General features: G+C 38.5%; 1 protein-coding gene across 8 annotated transcripts in view; it reads right to left on the reverse strand.

Annotated features, from left to right (window-relative positions):
* Positions 1-20,564, reverse strand: part of UBR5 (ubiquitin protein ligase E3 component n-recognin 5) — a 152,430-nt gene that overhangs the window by 61,137 nt on the left and 70,729 nt on the right. For all 8 annotated transcript variants that reach the window (XM_017528911.2, XM_037738656.1, XM_017528907.2 and 5 more), the window contains exons 10-15: positions 9,343-9,459; positions 9,148-9,258; positions 8,096-8,250; positions 7,467-7,584; positions 2,565-2,749; positions 228-337 (exon numbers count right to left, since the gene is read on the reverse strand). In XM_017528911.2, the coding sequence (XP_017384400.1) occupies positions 228-337; positions 2,565-2,749; positions 7,467-7,584; positions 8,096-8,250; positions 9,148-9,258; positions 9,343-9,459 (796 nt within the window). The remainder of the gene's footprint in view (positions 1-227; positions 338-2,564; positions 2,750-7,466; positions 7,585-8,095; positions 8,251-9,147; positions 9,259-9,342; positions 9,460-20,564) is intronic.

A 20,564-nucleotide genomic window follows, 5' to 3' on the forward strand; every position in this document is an offset into this window, starting at 1 on the left:
ATTTTTTATAAAACTCTAATTCTGAGAAACGATGGAAATAGTCAACACTATAAATGCCATCTTTCTATTCAAAGAAAGTTATGCAAAGAAATCACAGAAGTAGAAATACAAATTATACAAAAAGATATAAAAAATAGTATGAGTTGTTTTAAATCAGAAACAAACTAAACACAGTTGTCTGCCTGAAACCTTATTTTTGACCAATGTGTACAACAAATAAAACTTACTATATGGCATTGATGCACTGCTGGCAATTGAGGACGCATCACTGCATGTGGATGCTGGAGACGGTGGAGGGCCCATTTCTGTTTTCACTGGCTCCTGCTTACTTTCAGGCCTGAGATAAGAAATAAGATTCTCCTTATAAATAGGGAAATGAAATAACAGAAACTAGAATTTTTTAAGACAAGTTTTTTTTCTTAGAATGAATATCAAAAACTTTAAATTGTGTACTTCCATTAATTTTTTTTCACTGTGTATTTTTAAGACTCAAGGAAAAAAGGCACACAATGTATGCTTTCAAACTGGTTTAATATGGGAAGGAAAAACATAAAGGCTGTCAACAACTTGAGACAATAATTCAGATAAGCTTTATCTAGAAATAACAACAACATTTACACTTAATTTATCAACATAGCTTTATCAAAGCCTTTTGAGCAAACAAGTTCCACACTGCTAAGATTTGGTCATGACAACTTAACTGGAAAAGAATGGTAAAGGCAAGTAACTAAAATCCTATTGGACCATTAATTTCTTAGAGTTCAAAGGAGAAACACTATTCACAATGATATATAAAAATTTATTCTTAAACCATCCCAGTGACAAGATTAAAAAATTAGCCTTCTTTAGTGAGTTATTTAATACTCTGTTTAAGAAAGTACAGCAACTAAACAGAATTCTACAGATAGTAAAAACATAATAAATATTTTTATTCATTAAACGCAGATCTAAGTTTTTAATCAGAAAAGTCAATGATTACTCACAAATCTGTTATTTATATACCTGTTATAATCTGGACTATCATCTTAACCCTCTTGTTTCTTATGACTCTCACCAGAAATTTCACCTGAGTTTAGAAATAATCCAAAAGAAAACCGGTATGATTTTCACTGGCATCTTAAGAGTGCTCAGTATGAGCACACAGTGAATACTCCTGGCTGCTCTACAAATCCTGTGACGGTGGGGAGAAGCCAATACTGACTAATCACTAACATACCCTTAAAGTGAATGCATTTCAATGACTAGCAAACACGGGTACTACTGACATGAAAATGACTATGTTCTTAACATTTAATTTCACTTAGCTCCTTTGCTAATAGAAATGGCTGATTTCAAGGAAGATCTTTAAAAAGTTCATAAATCCCAGGCTTTAAATAGCATATTCTAATCTTGTTTATATTTGTACACATCAAAATTATTTCAAATGTTCTTTATAAAGTTCACAAGGAAAATGTTTTGTTACTTTTTAGTACAAAATTCAATGCAGTTAGGAGAAAAATCTATAAATCTTTTTTTAAAAAACAAGACAGAGAAAGAACACTAAAACTGAAAGCAAAACCTTAATTAGGTATGAAGTTCAATAGCTTTGGTTTGTTAAAAATTACATTTAACTTAACAGTAATCACTGTTTCTACATTTAAGTTTGCACTTTTAACACTGAGAGGAATAACAGCAGTAAACTTATTAAATTTATAATGATAACATCTGAGTATACGTGGAAAGTAAACCAAAAAATTTTAGAACTTTAAATATCTCTATGTACAGTAAAATCCCTATCATTTCTCAACGCCTGAATACATTTACGAAAAAAAATACATCGACGTTTTAAATGTTATTTCTGGAACATGATATCACTACAATTCTACATATCTGTACTGGTCATCTATTTTTATAAGATTACGAAAAATAGTTATTTAAAAATTTTAGTAAAGTTTTAAAGTTCATGTACCAAACAACCAAATTATAGTACAAATCATTATTTTTAAAGATGAGTAGATTTTTCTAAAAGCACAGGTGTTAAGATCTCTGTATCACACTCCAAACAATAAGCCAGCCCCAGAATGTGGCGCTATACAAAACTCAGCGGTGTTTCTATTCACATATCCCTTCAACCCAAAAAACATTTATAAATTCTTTACAGATATTTCCCTCTCCAGTACATTAACCTGTAAAACTCTTTTCAATAATCAAAATGTAGGCAGGATGTTAGGTAGAAGATGATTACACAAGGAGAGAGGAGAGTATTGGCTTAATAGTAAGGCTGAAACATATTATTACTGCCACAAAAATACCTGCAAAGGATACAATCTTAAACAAGGACATCAAAAGAGAACATTGTCATCTGGCCATCAAAATCAACTATTAATATAAAAATATTAGCCATGTTACAAGCAGTAAAATTTAGCAATTCCTTTCAAATTTCCTAGGAATCTTAACAAGACCCTATCATGTTAGGAGTTTACAACTTCACTATACGCCTCTAAGTCTTCTTTGATTATTCCCATTCATATGCAGAGCAAACAAGGAACTGGTATAAAAGTAAAATTAGTTAAGATAGTACTTACTTAGCTTCAGTAGTTTTGCTAGCTTTTTCCATGTTTTTCAAGCTTTCAGGAGATCTAAGTTGAAATCTACAGCTGTCATTCATATTCCAAACTGACTCCATTAAGACACCAACTTTAGGAATCCCAGCACTAATTGAAAATGCAACTGCTCCAGCATGATAAAGAGGATTATTTCTCAAGCATACCTAGGAAACAAAAGAAAATTGCCATCAAGATGACACAGCTTTTAAAAACATACAATATTTATTTCAAATGGATGAAATACAATACATAAAAGTACTGGGCTTCCTAGGTTTCCCAATACAATCTTATTTACACAATCAATAAGGCCAAAAAAGCATCACCTTAAAGGTCTTAAGAAAATGTTTTTCTAATATTAGGGAACAGGAATAATTTCAACATGTTTGCTAAAAATTTAGCATTAACTTTAAATTTTCATACAGCAAATATCCCAACCATTCTGCTATTAAAAAAACAGAACAGGTCAGGCACAGTGGCTCACACCTGTAATCCCAGCACTTTGGATTGAGACCACCCTGGCCAACATGGTGAACCCCGTCTGTACTACAAATAAAAAAATTAGCCAGGCATGATGGCATGTGCCTGTAGTCCCAACAACTGAGGCTGAGGCAGAAGTATCACCTCAACCCAGGGGAGGCAGAGGTTGCAGTGAGCCAAGATCATGCCACTGTACTCCAACCTGGTGACAGAGTGAGACTCCATCTTAACAAAAAAACAGAGCAGAAATAGCAGAGAAGAAACTAAAAGGGGCTAATAAAACAACTATACTTCTTGTCTGTTTCCCACAATTTGGAATAGCTGGTTTCCTTAATTCATGATAGGCTCTACAACTTCATCTCTATAGATGTTTCTTTCTCCCAGAAGACTATTGTTTCCTACTGGCCAGAAGGTTTCATAGATAGTTTTTCTTTTAAATTAAAAAAGAATATATAGACATTAGAGTTAGAAGTTTAACGGGGTTCAGGAGTAAATAACCTACGGAGAGGGAAAAAAAAAAAAAACACCTCTCACTATCAGGGACTAACCTCAGGTCATACTCTGAAAACCAATGGCCTTCAAGACGGCACTGTCAAACCTACCAACAATAGCTCCATCTTAGATAAGAACATAATTTCTGGAGATACCTTTTGATGTCTCCAATACCCTCTTACTATGTGACAGATGACCAGACATGTATATGAACATCATGATTTTCACATAAATGTAATTAATTAAATTAAGTGGCTTATAATTAAATGAAAGAAACATAAAATGATGGTGGTACATCTGAGAAGTGAGGGAACTGGAAACATTGGCTTAGAAGTACAGTTCTGTCAAAGAATAGTTGTGTATTATTAACTGTAACTTTGTGGCATAAAATGAATAGTTCTTAAGATGACCTATAAATGCAGATGCAGCTGAATACCAACAGTTCTTTTTGATGTTAAGACATGAATATTTTCCTTGTTCTACATCTGTAACTGCCCTCAGCCTCCAGTATTCTATAGGTTTAAAACACAAACTTGGTTCTACACCAAGGTATTTTAATATGCTATCTTTCAGCAATTTAGTGCCAAGCTTTTAGTTAAAGCTTTTCTTCAGTGCATCTTTAAAGTATTTTTTCTGTTCTCCCTGCCTACAGTAATGCCATCCTACCTGCTGATATGGCAGCTGCTGCAACATCCTGCTAGTACATGAGTAAGCAGGATGAGAAAGGGGTGGGAGCAGGGGGAGCAAAAGAGAGCAGTCCCTGTCCAAAGAAACTAATACAAGGCTGATCAATAATGTTCAAAATAGTGGGTAATCGCTAAAAATGTTCTGATTGGAAGACCAACAGGCAGAAGAAAACCATGAGTAAGACCCCAAAAAAGGCATCATGAAGAAAGAGAATAAACTGGTACATTTTACTAACTTGTAATGAAAAAAAAATCCTGAATTGAAACTGTCAGATAAGAAATTAACACTACATTCTGTAAAATTATCATTTTGTCTCAGTTTTAAGGATTATTAAGATTTTAAACATTCATTAACAGCATTTGCTAAAATGAATATAAGCATTAAGTTTTACCCAGAAGATAAGCCTCAACCACAACGTAATGAATTAGAAGTATAAAAACAGTTCTCAGACTTATTTGATCTCAAGGCCTCTTCACTTTTTTTTTTTTTTTGAGACAAAGGTCTGTCTCTGTCGCGCAAGCTGGAGTGCAGAGTCACGATCTCGGCCCACTGCATCCTCTGCCTCCTGGGTTAAAGTGATTCTCCTGCCTTAGCCTCCCGAGTAGCTGAGACTACAGGCATGTGCCACCACACCTGGCTAATTTTTGTATTTTTAGGAGACAGTGGGTTTCGCCATGTTGGCCAGGCTGGTCTTGAACTCCTGACCTCAAGCAATTCACCCACCTTGGCCTCCCAAAGTGCTTGGATGACAGGCGTGAGCCACTGCGCCCAGACCCTTGTTTCAATATTAAGAATTACTCATAACCCTTCTCCTCCCACTGCCCAAGATGCTGAAAGGAAAGAAGGCCAAGGGGAAGAAGGTGGCTCCGGCCCCTATTGTTGTGAAGAAGCAGGAGGCCAAGAAAGTGGTGAATCCCCTTTTTGAGAAAAGGCCTAAGAATTTTGGCACTGGACAGGACATCCAGCCCAAAAGAGACCTCACCCACTTTGTGAAATCGCCCCACTATATCAGGTTGCAGCGGCAGAGAGCCATCCTCTATAAGCGGCTGAAAGTGCCTCCTGCAATTAACCAGTTCACCCAGGCCCTGGACCGCCAAACAGCTACTCAAGCTACTTAAGCTGGCCTACAAGTATAGACCAGAGACAAAGCAAAAAAAGGGGCAGAGGCTGTTGGCCGGGGCAGAGAAGAAAGCTGCTGGCAAAGGGGATGTCTCCACTAAGAGACCACCTGTCCTTCAAGCAGGAGTTAACTCCGTCACCACCTTGGTGGAGAACCAGAAAGCTCAGCTGGTGGTGACTGCACATGACGTGGATCCCATTGAGCTGGTTGTCTTCTTGCCTGCCCTGTGTCGTAAATGGGAGTTCCTTACTGCATTATCAAGGGGAAGGCAAGACTGGGATGTCTAGTCCACAGGAAGACCTGCACCACTGTCGCCTTCACACAGGAAGACAAAGGCACTTTGGCTAAGCTGGTGGAAGCTATCAGGACCAATTACAACAAAAGATATGATGAGATCCACTGTCACTGGGGAGGCAATGTCCTGGGTCCCAAGTCTGTGGCTTGCATTGGCAAGCTTGAAAAGGCAAAGGCTAAAGAACTTGCCACTAAACTGGGTTTAATGTACACTGTTGAGTTTTCTGTACATAAAAATAATTAAAACAATGCAAACTTTCCTTCAAAAAAAGAGAATCACTGCATATCCCAAAACCCTTACGTTTATATATGGGTCATACCTAGTTTTAATAATTAGTAAATTAAAACTGAGTAAATCAAGCATATTATTTGAAATTGAGAAAGTTTTAAATATTTAACAGTAATAAAACCCCATGTTCATATGAACAATTTTATGAAAAACAGATTTTCCGAAAAAAACAGCATGAGAAAAATAACATCGTTTACATTTTAGCAAATCTCTTAATGTCAGGCTTAATAGAAGACAGCTGTATTCTCACATCTGCTTCTGCATTCAATCTGTTGATACCTTATTCTGACAAAAGCATATAGGAAGCTAATTCAGCCTGAGACAAACATGTAACAGAAAAAGGAAGGAAATTTTCAGATTCCCTGAAAGGGCTGAAGAGACGGCAGGCGTATATGGACCGTACTTAGAGAACCACTAACATTTTAAGAACATCAGCTTCCAGAAAACAGTACCTGTAGAAGCCTAAAATCATCTCAGAGTAAAAAACCACAAAGTGGTAGAAATGGGGATTTGACAAAGTTGCCTGCCTCATGCTGACAATATCCCCAGAGAGCAGTATCTTTCAAAGGACTGTTTAGTCCTTAAGAATCACCCGAAATGTTTGTTAAACACAACAGTGCCTGGCCCTACCACCAAACAAACTTAAACATTTAAAAGTACCAAGTGATTCTTAAAACCAGGAACTGGCAGGGAGTGGTGGCTCACGCCTATAATCACAGCACTTTAGGAGGCCAAGGCGGGTGGATCACCTAAGGTCAGGAGTTCAAGGCCAGCCTGGCCAATCTGGTAAACCCTGTCTCTACTAACAGTAGAAACATTAGCTGGGTGTGGTGGTACATACCTGTAATCCCAGCTACTTGGGAGGCTGAGGTAGGAGAATCACTTGAACCCAGGAGGTAGAGGTTGCAGTGAGCTGAGACTGCGCCACTGCACTTCAGCCTGGGAGACACAGCAAGACTCCACCTCAAAAAAAAAAAAAAAAAAATCCCAAAGAACCTTGCCCCATAGGGAAACCTATTGACACTGGGCCACAATCTATACAGTATTACTCAACTACTGAATGAAGAAAAAACAACGTGACACATACATGTTACTGGAAACCAAGTCTTCAAATGATGCTCATCTGTAAAATTGCTTACAAGGGAAGAAAGTGATGCTGAAGAGAAATGAGGTCCCCTTAAAACAGGCTTAACTCTTTCTTTCTTTCCTTTTTAGAGACAGAGTCTTGCCCTGTTGCCCAGGCTGGAGTACAGTGGTGCGATCTCGGCTCACTGCAACCTCCCCACCCTGGGTTCAAGCGATTCTCCTGCCTCAGCCTCCGGAGTAGCTGGGACTACAGGTGCACACCGCAACTCCCAGCTAATTTTTTGTATTTTAGTAGAGATGGGGTTTCAATGTGTTGTCCAGGCTGGTCTCGAATGCCTGAGCTCAGACAATCCACCCACCTCGACCTTCTGAAGTGCTATGGTTACAGGTGGGAGCCACCATGCCCACCAAGATAGGCTTAATTCTAATCACTTACCTGGGTACCAACAGTGATGTTCGGCATTGAAGAAATACCAGCACTGGATTTAGGCTTTTTGTTTTTTGCTCTAGCTTTCTCCAACATTTTCTTCCTTTGACTAAAAGGTACTACACCCCTGAAGACAAAAAACATAAATTCGTCAAATAAGCAGTACAACAGTTCATTACATAAATCTGAAATTAAACATATTAACAGTCAAGCATTTCTGGTATTTCTCCAGTATTTTCCCCTCAGGAAAGTGTTAATATGTACAACTTCACCTTAATTATTAATAACTGGATCTGCTTTCATTAAACCTTTATAATTAAATTTTATGGAAAATTCATCAATTGATTTTTTTTTTCTTTTTGAGACAGGGCCTTGCTCTGCTGCCCAGGTTAGAGAGCAGGTGGCTGATCTCAGCTCTACCTCCTGGGCTCAAGAGATCCTCCCGCCTCAGCCTTCCAAGTAACTGGGACTACAGGTACCCACCACCATACCCAGTTACTTTGTTCAAAAGTCAAACATCCCTTCCATAAGGCATTACCTTTTAATTGACTTTGTGATGTTGGTATTCCACTACTCAAAGCACCTCTCTACACATATACAAACAGTCGCTGATAAATTCCTCCTCCCTATAGACTCACCACCAATATAAATTGTTCTCCAGCTGAGCGCAGGTGTAAAGGGCACAGCAATGTAAAGAAACTATCCGCTCTCCTTGAAGTTCAGAGTACGTCTGTGCAGTGTGCTCTAATTTAGAAGCCACAGAACTTAAAGTTTCATCCACCCATGTAGCAACCTAAAGAATAAAATATTACAACTTTAAATAAAATCAAGCCATCTTTCCAAAAGGATTGTGGTAACAACTAGCGCAAGACATACATACTTTGGAGCTCTAAAATGTTTTTAGCTAAATGCTGTAAAAATAAGTAATTCAGAGAGGTTCTTAGTAAAACTAGAAACTAAAACACCTTCCTCACACAGATCAAAACAGCAGTTACTGAAATGAGTGTCTAAGGCCATCTTTAAGGTTAGGAGTAAATATTTGCTCCAACAACTTTTTAAAGAATTTAGTGACTTTAGGCCAGATGTCAAAAGCCTGTCATCCTAGCACTTTGGTAGGCCAAGGAGGGAGGATCACTTGGGGCCAGGAGTTTGAGACTAGCCTGAGCAACACAGTGAGACTCCGCCTCTATGAAAAAGTTTTAAAAATCAGCCAGGCATGGTGGTGTGTGCCAATAGTACTAGCTACTCAGAAGGCTTGAGTTCAAGGCTGCAGTGAGCTATGATCACACCACTGCCCTTCCGCCTGGGCAACAAAGCAAGACCCTGTCTCAAAAATACAAAAATAACCGTCCCCCACCACCAAAAAGAATTTTAGTGATTTTAAAGCCAAACTGATAATTTGAGGCACAATATTCATACTTTCTCCATCTGTATTTCCTAGCTTCTCAACATCTTTTCTTAGCAATTTTCTTGAATATTTTTGCCTCTCCTTAAAGCAGAAAGCTATTTTTACAGTTACAGTATAAACTAGCCAACAAAAATATATATTAGATTATTAATGCTTGAGACACTTTGTATTCATGTTAAGACAGAAAGAGAAAATTAAAAGATGGAAAAGGAGCAAAAAAAAAATGTTTAAAAAAGAAAGAATTAAAGCATGAAATGTTTATCAATGCAAAGCGTTTCATACCTTGTTATTTTCTGTAGCTACAGTTGCTCTTATGCTATTTGCCGACAGGAGGACTATCTTTTCATTGGTTAACCCCAAAAATGTTGCTCGTGGATGATGTAATGAAGGATTCTTTTAAAGCATAAGAAAAATGATTACTATTTTATTTGTTGATATGTAGAGTTATTTAATGCAAGACTTCATAAAATAAAATACCTGGGCATTTCTGTAAGGCTCAGATTCACTCCATTTCCACTGATAAAGTTCTCCTTTACTGCTGACAGCCAAAAGTTCAGAATATAGAGCCCCAATACAGATGAATTTTGTTCCATCCTATAAAGTAAAATACAATGCTATAAATAGAAAAACTGCCAAATCTAATGATATAAACACTGTCACTTTAAATCACTTCATCAGATCTAGATTAAGTATGTGAACACATAAACCACAACTATACAAAGTTTTTAGCATGGCCTACAAGGTGTTCAATTAAAGTGGCACTGGCTCCCTCGATTAACTCACTCACCTCCATTCACACTGGCCTTCTTCCTGTTCTTGTACCATGTCTGCTGCGACCCTACCCTGTTGTTCCCTCTGCTTGTGTTACTGTCTCGGGTGACACTCCCTCAAGAGACTTTCTCTGATGACACTATGTACACAAGTACCACTCTCTCATTCAGTTCCTTATACTGCTTTCTTTTTAACTCACAGCACTTCACAACTTGACATGTTTATTTGTTTACAGACTATCTCACTCAAGTATAAGCTTTGTCTTATCACTGTAACTTAAGAATTTAGCATACAAGTAAGTGCTCAATCAATGTGCTGACTGAGTGAAGGGAAAAGAAAAACAAAATAAGGAGCTAAAGCAGAGAAAAACATCAAATCAGAAGACTCTTTTGCTGTAAGCTCTTTCAAGCTATGGAAACAAGTACCGGTATCTAAGGTGATTCATTTACTTTTATGTTGATATACATGCAATGAGTTGGAATACAATTAAATCATAAAAAGCTAGACCAATAAATGTAAATAAATAATAATTTTCTTTAACAAAAAACCAAAGATCAGAGCACAAGCTACCTAGAAATCTCATAGCAAAAATTACCAACAACAGATTTTAGGTTGCAAAAATGCTACTGGTCTGTACACAGTACTTCTCTGCTCTCTTTGGGATTCTGGCTCCAGGGTATGATAAACAAATGGTGTCTTTCTGGTTTTCTACCAAAATCCAATCTTATTTGATCAAATGGGTTATAGTGCTCAGCTAAAACTTATAAAGTCTACAAGATTTATTAATATAACACAATAATAACAGGTTATGCCTCAATGCTGTACAGAAATAGTAATAATAATTTTATTGGTAATAATAAAAAGTAGTAATTCTATTTTATAAAAAAATATAATTCTATCTTATAAATAATTCTATTTTATAAATAATAGAAATATTAAAAAGTAATAATTCTATTTTAGCGGTACCAGTTAACCTGATTTTCAAGTCACTTTTATTGGGGAATGGAAAAGAGACCAAATTTGGAATTCTCGAAGTTAGCAATTCTTCCTTTACCTTTACCATGGGAGATCTACAAACCGTTACTGACTTTCTCCATAGAAGCTGCATCAAAATTTACCTTTCTACTTCATATTATCTTCTCGATCCTTTGGTTAAGAATTAATTATAATGGAATCAGACTAAGTCCAAAACCTAGATCCAACACTTAGGCATGTGACTTCAGGTAAATTACACATTTCTCTAAAACCATTTCTTCGTCTCTAAAATGGGTATCATGATAATGCAAATCATGGTGAGGGAAAGGGAAGCGCAGGGTGAAAACCAAATGGCGTAACATATATAGTTGACCCTTGAACAATATGGGTTTCAACTGTTAGGATCTGCTTATACATGGGTTTCCTTCAGCCTCTGCCATCCTTAAGACAGCAAAAGCAACTCCTCCTCCTCTAACTCTTTCATCCCCTTCCCTCAGACTTTCAATGTGAAGATAAGAATGAAGATTTTAAAGGCCGGGCGCGGTGGCTCAAGCCTGTAATCCCAGCACTTTGGGAGGCCGAGGCGGGTGGATCACGAGGTCAAGAGATCGAGACCATCCTGGTCAACATGGTGAAACCCCGTCTCTACTAAAAATACAAAAAATTAGCTGGGCATGGTGGTGCGTGCCTGTAATCCCAGCTACTCAGGAGGCTGAGGCAGGAGAATTGCCTGAACCCAGGAGGCGGAGGTTGCAGTGAGCTGAGATCGCGCCATTGCACTCCAGCCTGGGTAACAAGAATGAAACTCCGTCTCAAAAAAAAAAAAGAATGAAGATCTTAATGGCAATCCACTTCCACTTAATGAATTTAAATATATGTTCTTTTCCTTATGATTTTCTTAATAACATTTTCTTCTTTACTTTATTGTACAAATACAGTATATACTACATACAACATAACAAAATATGTGTTAATCAACTTTATGTTGTGAGTAAGGCTCCCAGTCAACAGGGGGCGGCTATAAGGAGTTTAAGTTTTGTGGGAGTCATAAGTTACGTGGATTTCAACTGCGTGAGGAGTGGGTGCTCCTAACCCCCTCACAGTTCAAGGGTCAGCTGTATAAAGTACACAGCACAGAGCCCAGTGCAAAAAGTGCACAATTAAATTTGACTATGACTAATCTCCTCCCCTAACTTCATCTTTGACCCACCCAGAAAATGCTAGTTCTCAGGCACAGACTTCCTCAATATTCCTAGCTCTAGATGTGCTTAATGAAAGCACCATTCTTATCTCCTTCCTTCTCCCCATCTCAGAGAAAAAGGGTCTTCCTCCCCTATTTAAAGATAACCCACACACACACTGGATGCAACTCCTTCTCCTGTCTCCCAACAACCATCCAAACTAATCTCTCCTTCAGTCCAAAGTGGTAAAGTGAATTATTGCCTGGCATATGTTTCATCTTGCCAGTTTTCAATGACGGTTACAATCTTTTTTCCAACTCCCAATCAATGCCCAATGTACTTAATCAGTACATCTTCCTTTATTCTCATCAAATAATTTGCCTCTGTTCATTATCTGTTCTGGAACCCATCCTCTCCCCATTTCACAGGTCACCATTCTCTACTGGTCTTCCACTTGCCCTCATCATCATTTTTTCATCTCCCTGGCACTGCCATGCATTCCCTGCCACAGATTCCTTGTCCCTGTATTCAAACTGTGCTTTACCTTCCAGCCTCAGTGACTGCATCCACTACAGCATCATGTTCTTAAATGGGTAAATCTCATTATCTCCAGACTTACCTACAGCTGTCTTAAAGAGCAATCCCCATTTCCTGCAAAGCTTTGCCTTCCCTGTAGCCCCCATCTCTATGAATAACATCATCACCCACCCGGTAATGGGAGACATGACAATCGAATCGATTGATGAGCAGAAAAGAAGAGTTGAGGGGTGTTCCAGGTTCCCACGTCTACATTGGTCTCAAATTCTTCTCAGACTCTTCTCTTTCCCCATACCCCTGCTTTGGATGAGATCCTCACAATTTCCTTGAACAATCGTTAGCATTCTCATAACTGACTTTCAATTTTTCCTGTTTTTATCTTTCTCCCATCATGCCAGTAATGTTCACCTCCTTAAAACTAACCAAATACAACAAAACAAAACCCCATCAATCACATCAAGTCACTTCTCCGAGGACTCTGCTGGCTTCTTAATTACTGCAAAACAATATCCTAACTCCTTGCTTGGCAAATTGTCCAGTCATCTCTATCCTACCTCTTCTCCTACTCCCCACCACATAGCAGCAACTGACTTTTTCACTGTTCCTCAAACACATCATGATCCTTCATGATGCTAGGCCCACAACTAATACGTTTGGAATACCTTTGTGTCTTGGTCAATGTCCACCTTACCTTAAAAATGCTGCTTAAATGCCATCTCCTCTATGATGCCTCTGCCAAATCTCTCAGGCAGTATTGGTCATTTCCCATTCTGAACCCCTACAGCACTTTTTTTTTTTTTTTTTTTTTGAGACGGAGTCTCACTTTGTCACCCAGTCTGGTGTGCTGTGGCATGATCTCGGCTCACTCCCACTTCCGCCTTCCAGGGTCAAGCAATTCTGCCTCAGCCTCCTGAGTAGCTGGGATTACAGGCACACGCCACCATGCCCAGCTAATTTTTTGCATTTTTAGTAGAGACGGGGTTTCACCATGCTGACCAGCATGGTCTCGATCTCTTGACCTCGTGATCCACCCGCCTCAGCCTCCCAAAGTGCTGGGATTACAGGCTTGAGCCACCGCGCCCGGCCCCTACAGCACTTTATTCACACTTTCAGTCTAGCGCTGGTCACATTGTGATCACATTATATTCTCCGTGAATGTTTGTGTTCCCCACTGAATTTCTTGTGGAAAAGCCAGTATCATACTCACAACTATATTACCATATGCCAGCTTGGTATATGGCACAAAGCAGGAACACACTGACCAATTGCTGAATGAACAAACGAATCTTAACTCCAGCTTCTTTGGATAAATGCCTTACTAGAGCAGCACAATCCTGAACAACCATCCCAATAACAAGACCATAGTGCATGGTCAATGAGGCCCTCTTGGAAGTGACTTGCCTTTACCTTTCAGATAGGCCAATGTTCCCCAGGGCAATAAGGCCTGAATGAGCCAATTAAACTCCCAGAGGCACTGAAAACCCACTATGCACAAATGACAATGAACAGCACAACCACCACCAGAAGAAGAAGACAAAAAAAATCACCTACTACTTCTTGCCTGCTTCAGATTTATCCATATAAAAGAAATGTATTATACATAAGGAAATATGAAACAATCAAATACATACACGGGACAGTATTTTAGCTCACTCATTTCATAAGTCATAGAAAACAACAGTTTTATTGTTTTTATGAAATATTAATTGCTGCTTCTGAGCAAGGTGACACCTGCTCAACTCAACTAGAGAAAGTGACTATGCACGTTTCCTTAAAGAACAGTAGTTTGTAGCTCTATTTTTCAACAAAAAGAGGTTGAATCAGTAAATCTGCAACTGTCTAACATAAATGGGTCATAAATTTAACTAGAAATCCTTCCCCGAAGGGCGAGGCAAAGTATTAAAAATACAAGACATAACATAGTGGCCAAAGCTTTTAAAAAAACACTTGGCCAAACAACACCAAGTCTATTAACTGGCCACACCTATGTTTACTAATTTATATTCTGAAAAAGTCAGCCTTTCTATTGCTAAATTTTGTCCCATAAAACTTGGTTTTCACATTTTTTCTACTATGAGCAAATATCAATTTTATCATTAGGTAGCAGCCCCAAATCCTATGACTAAATATAATGTACTGCATGTTATGATTAGAATGGATGGCAACTACAGTATACACTGTGCGATTTGGCCAGCTGTGTCTATTCACACTGCATTTCTCTCTGCCTATCCACTTTTCTATATGCTTTTTATGCCCAGGTTCTTTTCCTTTTTATGATCATTTTTCACTTTGCTCTTACTTCGTATTAAATTACATTTGTGACACATCTAGTTAATCCTGGAAGTTTCCAGATGTCAATAAAAACAAGGACCTTCCCCAGCCAAATTCACTTTTAGAATCCTCTGCCTTCATTCTCCTCAGTGTGAAAAGCACAATGAAGGTGATGCAACATAAGCAGCAAGTCTGATCAGCTGGTTCCAACAAGGAGGTTGCTCCAAAGAGCTTAAACAAGGGGTCATATGAAATAGATCCATTTCCTCTCAACACCATTCAAAGAAACAGAGTAACATACAACCCTACAATACAAAAGTCTGGTGGGAATAAATCTACTTATTGTTTCCTCTGGATTAGGTAAAAAAAGATCCAGAAGAGTAAGGCATATTAATGTTTGCTTTTTTTTTTTTTTAAGCAGGAAGACAGAATCTCACTCTGTCTCCCATGGTGGAGTGCAGTGGAACAATCCTGGCTCACTGCAACCTCTGCCTCCCAGGTTCCAGCGATTCTCCCACCTCAGCCTCCAAGTAGCTGGGATTACCAGTGCATGCTATCACGCCCAGCTAATTTTTGTATTTTTAGTAGATACAAGGTTTCACCATGTTGGCCAGGCTAGTCTCAAACTCCTGACCTCAAGTGATCACCCCACTTTGGCTCCCCAAAGTGCTGGGATAACAGGCGTCAGCCACCACGCCCTGCCAGTTAATATTAATTAACAGCACTGAGTTGCTGAATTGCTTTTGCTTCTTCACACAACTCTTACCAAGCATGTCTCTGGGAGCTTAATGAAAATACACAAAGTGTGCATCCCTTAAATTGAAGAAGTTTTGTTACGGTGCACAAAGCAAAGTTCTTATGTTCAGCTTCAGCAAGTTTACCTAGAATAGATTTCTCTAACTTTTCTCCCTCCTTTCCCTTTAACTTTTATTACTTAGCTCTTTGTGTTTGACTTTTAACAATCTCTACGGCTACTGTGGCTGCATCTTTCCCCTTTTAAGTCCATTTAGATTCCTTTTATTAAAATATATTTTGGTCAGGCGCCATGGCTCATGCCTGTAAATTCCAGCACTTTGGGAGGCCGAGGCAGGCAGATCACTTGAAGGAGGTCAGGAGTTCGAGACCAGCCTGGCCAACATGGCAAAACCCTGTCCTCTACTAAAAATACAAGAACTAGCTAGGCATGGTGGCACATCCCTGTAATCCCAGCTACTTGGGAGACTGAGGCACAAGAATCACTTGAACTTGGGAGACAGTGAGCCAAGATCATGGCACTGCATTCTAGCCTAGGCGACAGAGCAAGACTCGTCTCAAAACAAAAGCACCTTTTCAAATATCTGTCTAAATAAATTTTATTGTGTATATTTGAAGTTTGCAACATGTTACAGGATACACATAGATATTTACACATCTATCATCTCACAGTTACTATTTTGTGACAAGAACAGCTAAAATCTACTTAACAAAAAATAATACCATTTTATTAACTGCAATCCTCCAGACATACACACAGCTCTAGATGTGCAGCCTACGTGTCTGCTACTGTGTATCCTTTAACCCCATTTTCCCTCCCTCACACCCCACTCCTTATCAGCCCATGGTAACCACTGCTTTATTCTCTACTTCATATATAAGTGAGATCATGCGATGTGTTTTTTCCCTGTATCTGACTTATTTCACTTAGCATAATGTCCTCCAGGTCCATCCATGTTGCGGCAAACAGCAGGATCTCCTTTTTTAAGCTGCGTAATTTTCCTTTTCTTCTGTTCTCTCTCTGTATCCGTGTGTGTGTGTGTGTGTGATTTTCCTTTTCTTCTGTTCTCTCTCTGTATCCGTGTGTGTGTGTGTGTGTGTGTGTGTTTCTTTATCCATTTGTCCATGAAGGACCGTTAAGTTTTTTCCAGATATTACCTATTATAAATAATACTACAACGAACATGACAGTGCGGATACTTTTATGAGGCATGATTTCAACTCCTCTAGGGATGTACAGAATAGGGATTGCTGGGTCCTATGGTGGCTCTATTTCTAACTTCTTTAGGAACTTCCATACTGTTTTCCATAGTAGCTGAACCAATCTACATTCCCAACAGCATACAAGGGTTCTCTTTTCTCTGTACCCCTGCAGCATTTGCTATCTCTTGTCTTTTTCATAACAACCATCCTAATGGGTATGAGGTAGTATCTCACAGTGGTTTTAATTTGCATTTCCCTGACAATTACTGACTTTAAGCATCTTTTCAAAAATCTATGAGCCATTTTTATGTCTTCTTTGGAGAAATCTCTTTTAAGGTCCTTACCCATTTTTTAATCCGGTTATTTTTCTGCTATTGACTTCAAGTATTCTTATAAATTCTGAATATTAACTCCTTATCAGATGTATTGTTTACAAATATTTTTTCAGTTTATAGGGTGCCCTTTTATTTTACTGATTGTTTTTTTACTATATACAAAGGCTTTTCATTTCATGTAGTTCCATTTACTTATTCTTGCTTTTGACGTCTGAGTTTCTGGTGTGAAATCCAAAAAAATCACTGCCATGAGCAATGTCAAGAAGCTTTCCTTATGTTTTCTATGGTGTTTATAGTTTCATATTTTACATCCAGGTCTTTTGTCTATTCTGAGTTGATTTTTGTATTGTCTAAGATAAGCATCCAATTTTACATGTGAGAATCCAATTTTCCCAGTACCACTTATTGAAGAGGCTATCTTTTCCCCATTGGGGCCCTTGTCAAAAATCAGTCAATAGCCGGGCGTGGTGGCTCAAGCCTGTAATCCCAGCACTTTGGGAGGCCGAGGCGGGTGGATCACGAGGTCAAGAGATCGAGACCATCCTGGTCAACATGGTGAAACCCCATCTCTACTAAAAATACAAAACATTAGCTGGGCATGGTGGCTCGTGCCTGTAATCCCAGCTACTCAGGAGGCTGAGGCAGGAGAATTGCCTGAACCCAGGAGGCGGAGGTTGCGGTGAGCCGAGATCGTGCCATTGCACTCTAGCCTGGGTAACAAGAGTGAAACTCCGTCTCAAAAAAAAAAAAAAATCAGTCAATAATACATGTTTGAATTTATTTCTGGGCTCTCTATTCTGTTCCACTGGTCTATGTTTCTGTTTTGATGCCAGTACCATATGGTTTTGATTGCTTATAGCTTTGTAGTATTATTTTAAATCAAGGAATATGGTGCCTCTAACTTTCCCATTATTGCTTTCACAATTTGGGGTATTTTATGGTTCTTTACAAATTTTAGGATTCCTTTTCTATTTCTATGAAGAATGCCATCCGAATTCTGATAGCGATTACATATGAATCTACACATTACTTTGAGTAGTATGACTAAGTTTAACAACACTAATTCTTCCCATCCATGAAGCTCCCTGGGCTCAAGTGATCCTCCCACTTCAGCCTCCCAAAGTGCTGAGGTAATAAGCATGAGCCACAGTACCTGGCCAAGATTTATTTTCTTCATTTCTTTTTTAGCTAGGCTGCTATTTTGTGTATAGGAATACTACTGATTTTTGTATGTTGACCTTGTATCCTGCAACTTTACTGATTTTAATAGTTCTAACAGTTTTTTTAACGGAATTTTGGTGGTGGGGGCTGGGAGCCCTACATATAGGATCATGTCATCTGCAAATAGAGATAACTGTACTTCTTCCTTTCCAATCTGGATGTCTTTTATTTCTTTTTCTTGTTTGATGATCATTACTACTTCTAGTACAATGCTGAATAGAACTGGCAAGAGTAGGCATCCCTGTCTTGCATTAAATGTTAGTGGAAAAGCGGCCGGGTGCAGTGGCACACGCCTGTAATCCCAGCACTTTGGGAGGCCAAGGTGGGTAGATCACGAGGTCAAGAGATCGAGGCCATCCTGGCTAACACAGTGAAACACCATCTCTACTAAAAATACAAAAAATTAGCCAGGCGTGGCGGCACACGCCTGTAGTCCCAGCTACTCAGGAGGCTGAGGCAGAAAAATCGCTTGAACCCAGAAGACAGAGGTTGCAGTGAGCGTAGATCACACCACTGGACTACACTCTAGCCTGGGTGACAGAGTGAGACTCCACTCAAAACAAAAAAAAAAAAAAGAAAAAGTTAGTGGAAAACCTCTGAGTTGCTTCCTGTTGATTGTTAGCTGTGAGTTTTTTCACATATGGACTCTATTAAATTGAGGAGCTTTCCTTCCACAACTAAACTGTTAAAAGAGTTTTTATCAAGAAAGAATGCTCAACTTTTTCAAATGCTTTTTCTGCATCAATCAAGGTGTTGATGTGATTTTCAGGTTTCATACTGCTAACATGATCTATCACACTGATTAATGTGTACATATAAAGTCAGACTTAAATGCCAGGAATAAATTCCACCTGGTCATGAAGCATAATCTTCTTGGTATGTACTGAATTCAGTTTCCTAATTTTTTTTTGGAGGATTTCTGTATCAATATTCAAAGATATTATTAGCCTATGGTTTTCTTTTCCTCTGGTGTCTTTGTCTAGCTTGGGCCTTATAAAATGTGTTTGGTTTAGATTCTTGTTGGAAGTAGATTGGTATAAACACATATATAATTATAATTTACAGGTAGACATTTGGCAGCATATTACTACACTTCTAATCTGGGAAAAATAAATTGCAAAAATGACTGAGAAGTAAACATGGGGCCATGTTATAGAACCACCTAATTGAAAGATTACCTCTTCTCACCAAAGTAACTGAATTATCAAAGCAATTCCAGAAATACAAAATAAAACGAGCAGTCACATAAGCCAGAAAAACATTAAAAATCAGCAGATGCAACAGATGGTTAGATGGATAGGTGGATGGATGGAAGGATGGAAAGAATAGCTAGAGAAGGGTGAATAAAGGGAGGGGGAGAGAGAAGTAGGTGGAGTATGGGAGAAGAGAGGACTGAAGAGAGGGAGGGGGAGAGAAGAGAGAAAAGGAGGATTCTAGGGAGTAGAGAGAGCATAATAAGAAAGTTGATGTTTTGGTGTAAAAACGTTCAGAAACCAGTATAAACTTGGCTAGTTCAACTGTGAACATCACGACTTTGGACTTAGAGCACAGGCTTAGGCACTCTCCCCTTCTCACTTTGGTACATATAGGCTACCCTTAATTTCCTATTGCACTAAATTATTACTATAATAAAATGTTTTCATAACTTGCATTCATTCTATACCAGTCAGACAAGGGGCAGGCATGATCTGCATCTTTTTGGTCTGTGTCCAATTCACTACTAACAGAGAACCTGGCACATAAAATGCAATTGCCACATGAACCTACTTGGACATACCCAACTGGGCTCTCTCACCCTCCCATGACCTGCAGGAATCACCTTGTTTTCTCTTCCTAGGATAGGACCATGCTTCTCCTTGCTCCTTGTACTTTACATATACTAACTCATTTAAATATCAGAACAAATCCATAATGTAAAAATTATTACTATCTCTATCTTATGAGAAAACCAAGGCAGAGAAAAGTTAAAGAACTTGATCAAGGTCACACAGCTAGATAGTGGCAGGGTTAGGATAAGAAATCCAGCAGTTTCACTTCAGAGTCCACACTCTTTGTAATCATTCCGTGCAGCCTCCTGCGATTTCCCAATGCCTCGTGTGCTACTGTGTAGCTATTATGCATGTATGTATGGACTCTATTATGGTACTCATTCAAATAGATAAACATTATTTTTCTTCTTCCTACAAACTCTGGCCTAACACATAACTTATATTTCCTCAAGGTTTCTAAATTAATAATGACTGAATGACCCTCACTTCTGTCTTCATGGAGCTTTCAAGATCCCTATGATAATTTTTAATTATGCTTTTATTTTAGTTTTGACATTTAACTCAAAGACTATTTTGGGAAATATTCATATTTTACAGTCACCTCAAATATTTTCAGTTCAAGACTATACCACAAAACCTTAAAGAAAAGAGAATATTCTACCATTAAAAGAATTCTATGAGCT

Source organism: Cebus imitator, unplaced genomic scaffold (genome assembly GCF_001604975.1).
Source record: "Cebus imitator isolate Cc_AM_T3 unplaced genomic scaffold, Cebus_imitator-1.0 Scaffold56, whole genome shotgun sequence".
Classification (NCBI taxonomy): domain Eukaryota; kingdom Metazoa; phylum Chordata; class Mammalia; order Primates; family Cebidae; genus Cebus; species Cebus imitator.